Source organism: Callorhinus ursinus, unplaced genomic scaffold (genome assembly GCF_003265705.2).
Source record: "Callorhinus ursinus isolate GAN/ISIS: 27379988/994484 unplaced genomic scaffold, GSC_fseal_2.0 scaffold27, whole genome shotgun sequence".
Classification (NCBI taxonomy): Eukaryota; Metazoa; Chordata; class Mammalia; order Carnivora; family Otariidae; genus Callorhinus; species Callorhinus ursinus.
In genome coordinates this window covers 1,530,947-1,537,180 of record NW_027397089.1, presented here as the reverse complement: position 1 = coordinate 1,537,180, position 6,234 = coordinate 1,530,947, and the positions used below count along the sequence as shown (strand labels likewise).

The 6,234-nt window shown below is 45.3% G+C and overlaps 1 protein-coding gene across 3 annotated transcripts in view; it reads right to left on the bottom strand.

The window, feature by feature from the left end:
* The window catches only part of CPNE8 (copine 8), a 240,834-nt gene extending 238,939 nt beyond the window's left edge, over positions 1-1,895 (bottom strand). The window contains exon 1 of one of the 3 annotated variants that reach the window (XM_073877714.1): positions 1,687-1,895. In XM_073877714.1, coding sequence (XP_073733815.1) covers positions 1,687-1,823 — 137 coding nt within the window. In that variant the 5' untranslated portion in view covers positions 1,824-1,895. The remainder of the gene's footprint in view (positions 1-1,686) is intronic. The other 2 variants (XM_073877713.1, XM_025879525.2) reach the window with 2 other exon arrangements.
* Positions 1,896-6,234: the final 4,339 nt, after the last annotated feature.

Below are 6,234 nucleotides of genomic sequence, written 5' to 3'. Positions count from 1 at the left end.
ACACACACACACACACACACACACACACACACACACACACACACACAGTGGTTAACTGTGGATCCCATGGGCAGATAGACCCATGAAGGTATCATTTCCCCATCAGTCCTAAAGAGCTTTTGGGAAATTTGGATTTAATTTATAACATTTTAATATTCATTCCAGGCACAGACCACATGCCATGCAGGCTTTGCAGGATGTTCAGCAGAGGAGAACTCTAGAAAATGCTTTTATTGTAGGACTTTTGGCCTTGCATTATGTGTGTATACTAATGACCTCCCTTGAGCATCCAAAGGCAGCTTCAGAGAACAGAAAAAGGCCTAGCAATTAATGTCTGAAAAGTGTTTTCCATATAGCTTCACCTGTTCACTTAAAGAACACAGTAAGGCAAGAGCCAAGCTTAGCTGTCATTAACAGCATTGTTTCCACAGTCTGAGGTCAGCCTTAAGAGGAAGCTAGCAATCACGGGATATAGTTTCAGGGATAGCTGAAGGCTATTCCCTATCCCCTAATTAACACTTCTACTGGTTGTTGGTGCTTGAATTTCCACAAAAAAAGAAAATCCATTTCTTTGGCTTTAACCCAGTCTTCTGAAAATGCAAAACCGAATACTCCTGGGGTGACAGCATTTTAAGTTTCAGGGTTTATTTACATCCAAGATTTCCCAGGTTTGTTAGATTCCTTCAAGGCAAATTTTGCTAAGGAAAGGAATGTGAGGGGGTGGCAATTTAGGGCACTGAAAACAACCTGGGTGCCAAAGTGGTCAGGAGAGAAGAGAGTTTTCCACTGAGAGAGATCCTAGTATGGAAACATGGGAGTGGGCTCCAAAGTCGTTATGATGCCAATTCTCCCTCTCCTGTTGCCATTATCAATTTAGTATAGTCTGCCCCATCTCCTTCTCAAAATCTTCTGCGATACAGCAATTATGCGGCTTTATTTACGGGAAAACTGACCCAAACAACGTCAGGCAAAGGAGTTGAAATTTACAGTCCTTGGGCAGCTGCTACAAGCACTCAAACCGTGTCTACTCGCAGGCAGAAAGTCGTGACTTCCCAGATTTTAGGTAAGGCACACATTTGTCTGCAAAGAGAGCTGGAGCCGAAATCTCTACCTATCAGGCATAAGGCAAGAAGCCCGGAGGGGCGGGGGTGGGGGTGGGGAGCAAGCTGGATGGCTCCAGGAAGTGGGTGGGGAGGAAGCTGCGAGGTTTGGAGCCAACTGTAGCAATAGCAGGTTTGCACACGCCTAGCGAAGGGAGTCCCGGGCCACTGCGTGCATTGGTCACAAGCGCTTTTGGCAATGGTGTCCCCTTTGATTCCCGTCATCACCCAACCACACAGCTCGGGTTTGGGGCGTAAAAAGGGCTTGCAAAGTGGGCGGCGGCCGGGGTTCCCGCCGCTGAGTCACAGCCCAGGCAACTTTTACTGCATTTCCCAGAAAGAAAATTAAGAAAGTCTCAGTTCCGTAGCCCACCACTCGCTTCCAGTTCGCGCTCTCCGCTCTGTGTCATTGGAGCTGGGGGGTGACTCAGACCCACAACTGGGGTGTTTCCCACTCGTCTCGCAACTTCTCACCCCAGCAAAGCCTCGGGGTACCCCGAGCGCTTGGCAAGCGCTACCCAACAGGCAGATGGGAAAGCAGGAGGAGGGAGAGCAGGAGGAGGGAAGGGAAGGGCTGCGTCCTCACCTGCAGGACACGGACACCTCCACCCGCGTGGCCGGGATGGCCGCGCTCAGCTGGTTCAAGTCCCCGATGCCCGCAGTGCTGGTGTAGCGGCTGTCCATCTTGGGTGGAGGCGCCGCGGACTTGTCCGGCGCCCACATCCAGAGCTCGGGCAGACTAAGAGCTCCGAACCCAGCTCCCGACAGCCGGGGATGGGGGTGGAGGGTGGAGGCAGAGGAAGGAGGGCGGAGGCAGCTCGCGGGAAGGGGGAGGGAGAGGGAGGGGGAGGCGGACCCGAGCAAAGCCGCGAGGGAACCGCGAGCCAGTCCTGGCCCAGGCCGAGGCCGCCTGGGAAGTGGCGCACGGGGCTCCCGGCTTCCCTGCCCCCTCCTTGCAGGCAGCAGCCCCAGCAGGGGATAACTTCGTGATCCTTGCCAGGCTCCGGGTGCCAGGCTCTGAGGAGCCACCGGGACACCTGACGAGGTAGGGGGCACGAGACCCAGACCCCAACCGTCTAGGAGAGCAAGCCCTGGCCGGCTGGGCGCGCGGCTAGGGTTTTGTCTCCGCCTTTACACACCCCCTCCCGCCTCCTGGGCCGCGACTCCCTCCTCCTGTCAATGAGGTGTGGACGGGAATGTCACGCAGTTCGCTTGCCTGGGCTGGAAGCTGGAGGTGTGGGCGCCTCTGCCTGTTCCTAACTCCCCCCATCGTAGGTCCGTCCCTCCTCACCCCTCGCGGGTCCTCACCGAAGCCCCTGGAGGTCCCTCCCACCTTGCCTTCGGGCAGGTGAGCCGGGTCCCCGTTTCTGGACTGCCCACTCTCGGCCATTTGAGGGTTGGGGACAAGGGGCATGAGGACGATCTCCAGTGTTGCGTATGCGGTGGTAAAGTGACGGATCGAGATCTGGGACAAGGTGGGAACAGGAGGGACTCTAATGTGGAGGGAGGGGGACTATTTGGGGCTTAAGGGGACCATTTGGTTTCCCTCTTCCCTCAGTTCCTCGAAATATGGGGGTCTAATTGTGACAATTCTCCTATAGTCAGGACTCTTCTGCGGCCCCTCGCTTCCAAATGCTTGGAAGTTCTGCCCTGAAACCTGGAGGTCACAACCCTTTAACGCAGCTCCCTTACCCCGACTCCCACCGGTAAGACCCGAATGAAACTGGACGGACGGAAGCAGAGAGAAGCCGGACTGAGCTCCGCATCTGGGAAACTGGATTCGGGGGCAGCCATACTGGTGTCAGAATGCCGAGGCGGCCAACGTCTGGGGAGGTACCCGCGACTCCCCTCCATTGCAGCGACCAATTGGCGGCACCTTGCCTCCGGCCTCACCCGTGCGCCTGCGGGTCCCCAGGCGCTAGCCAGCAGGGGGCGACCGAGAACTGGAGGCGGCGTTCCGCCAAGAAGCGTGGAGAACCGACCCGTGTCGGTCCGCCTTCTCTTAACGCGCCAACCACTGAGTTTCCAGCCGGCAGGACTAACTCAGAGAGGAGCTGTTTTCGTGATTGAGAACCTGTCATACGTTGTAACATTTTAATCCACTTGGAGCCACCTGCCTAGAGAATCTGTAGAGTTGCCCGTGAGAACGTGTAGGCACTGTCTTGCCTCTTTCCCTGCCAAGATCCTCCCGGTATTTCATCCTTGGTTTCCTTTCCTGATCTCCCAGCCCACCCCTTGTCATCCCTTAAATCCAGAGGTTCTGTTTCTTTTTTTCCGTCGCTGATTAACCTGTAGTTTATTACTTTTTGGAAATGTCCTAAAACTCCAGACATTTCTCTTATGCTGCCCAAAATTAATTTGGGGGACTAGACCTACGTGTATTTTTTTAAGGTTATTTCATAGAAGCCTCCTGAAGAAATCAAAGTTGAGAACTTTAAAATAGTACCCAGCCCATAAATCCTTTAGTTCTTAATTTTTCCATTTTATTGAGCTACAATTGATATGTAATAAACTGCACATATTTAAAGTGTGCCATTTAATAAATTTTGATACATATATACTCCTGTGAAGCCATCACCCTAATCAAAATAATCAGGCATTCCATCACCCCACAAGTTTTCTCAGTCCCTCCTTTCGCCACTAAAAACAATCCTCCAGACAACCACTGGTCTTTATATCACTGCAGAGAAGTTTGCATTTTCTGTAATTACATATGTATGGAATCATATAACATGTACTCTTTTCTGTGTGACTTCTTCCACTAAGCAAAATTCTTTTGAGATTTATCCCCACATGGTTGAGCACATCAATAGTACATTTCTTTTTGGGGGCCATAAGGAGTGTGAATGTTTAGCTTTTTAAGAAACTATTAAAATATTTTCCAAAATAGTTTTACTATTTTCCATTCCCACAGCATTTATATGAGTTTCAGTTGCTTTGTATCCTCATCAGCACTATTTTGTTACTCTTTTAAACTTTAGCCAATCCAATAGGCGTGTTGAGAGTAGGTTAATGACTAATAATGTTGTCATTATGAGTCTCAGTGTGGATTAATGACATTTTTATGTGCTTATTTGCTATCTGTATATCTTCTTTGGTAAAGTGTCTATTCAAATCTTTTGCCCATTTTTATTGGGTTATTAGTTTTATTATTCCTTAGTTTTTAGAGTTCTTTATATATTCTGTATACAAGTCCTTTATCACATACAATTTATAAAATAAGTTCTGCCAGCCTGTGGCTTGTATTTTCATTTTCTTAATAGTCTACCAAAGAGTTGAAGTTCCTAATTTTGATGAATCCGGTTACTCAACTTTACCTATTATTGGTTATAATGTTGGTGTTGAATCAAAGAAATCTTTGCCTAATCTGAGGTCACAGAAATGATCTTATATGTTTTCTTCTAGAAATTTTATACTTTCAGGTTTTGCATTTAAGCCTATGATTAATTTGTTTTTTTATCAAAGTTCTCTTTTTTGCACATCAAGATCAAATTTTTCTAGCACCTTTGTTAAAAAGACCAACCTTTCTCCATGACTCGTCTTTGTCCTTTTGTCAAAAAGCAATTTGTCATAAATGAGTCCATTTTTTCACTCTATCCTATTTCATTGATCTGTGTTTCTTTAAACGAATACCACAGTCTTAATTACTACAGCTTTTAAAATAACTTTTGAAATCAGGTGGTATAACTTATCCAACTTTGATCTTTTTAAAAATTCTTTTGTCATTTTTGATTCTTTGCATTTCCATGTAAATTTTAGAATCGGCTGGGCAATGTCTACCAAAAAAAATCTTATCAAGATTTTGATTGGGATTGCATTGATTCAATAGACCACTTAAAGAAGAGTAGATAAAATTAGTCTTCTGATCCATGAACATTATATGTCTTTCCATTTATTTAGGTCTTCTTTAATGTCTATCAGTAATGGACTGGTGTCCTTAAAAGAGAAAGATTTGGAGACACACAGCCACACAGGGAAGAAAACCATGTAAAGACGGAGACAGAGATTGGAATTATGTTGCCACAAACCAAGGAATGTCAAGGATTGTTGATAACCATCAGAAGCTAGAAGAGTTCGAGAAGGAATTTTCCCTAGAGCCTTTGGGAAGAGCATGGTCCTGCCAACACCTTGATCCCAAAACCATGAGAGAATAAATTTCTGTTGTTTTAAGCCAACTGGTTTGTGGTATTTTGTTACAGCAGCCCTAAGAAAACTAACGCATGATGATAACACTAATTATTTCAATTTTGCTAATTTTTTTCAAGTTCAGTACTTGTAAATTCATCATATTGAAGTAAGCTTTAAATGACAAAACTTTTAAAGTATATTCAGACTCTATTAATATAGTCAGCACAGTACATAAAGAACTACAACTTCTAAAAATGATTTTAATAACCAAATATCATGAATTATGGCATGTCTATTTCCTTAAACTTTTTATTGTGGAGAATTTTTAATAAAAAGCTTATATTTATTGAAATGCATTTAAATAATATGAATGACTTTAGAATTGCCAGAAGACAAAGGTAAATTTCATTTACTAAAATTTATAAGCAGCCATTATTCACCAAGTCAGTGATTCAGTAAATATTAGTTGAATGTTTACTATGTGCTAGGCACTGGGCTAGATCTAGGAGGTAAAGCTTATTCTGGCAAGGAGATGCATGACTGCATAGAGATATTACTGAATGAATCATTAAGTTCTTTTCATTTCTGGGATTTCATTATTCTACAAAATTAGGGAAGACCTCACTTTGTAAATTAAATTGTCATTGTACCTTATTTTTAAGAAGCATTTATTTAGGGGTGCCTGGGTGGCTCAGATGGTTAAGTGTCTGCCTTCGGCTCAGGTCATGATCCCAGGGTCCTGGGATCGAGTCCCGCATCGGGCTCCCTGCTCCTTGGGAGCCTGCTTCTCTCTCTCTCTCTCTCTCTCTCTCTGTCTCTCTGTTTGTCATGAATAAAGAAATAAAAATCTTTAAAAAAAGGAAGCATTTATTTATAAAATAGCATAAAAGAATCAGGTAGCCTGAAAGAGCATATTTTCATAATAATAAGACAAAGTTCATTTACCTCATCCAGCAAGTGGTGTACCATCTCTCATAGAAGTACTGGACAGAGCAGTTCTTGACAC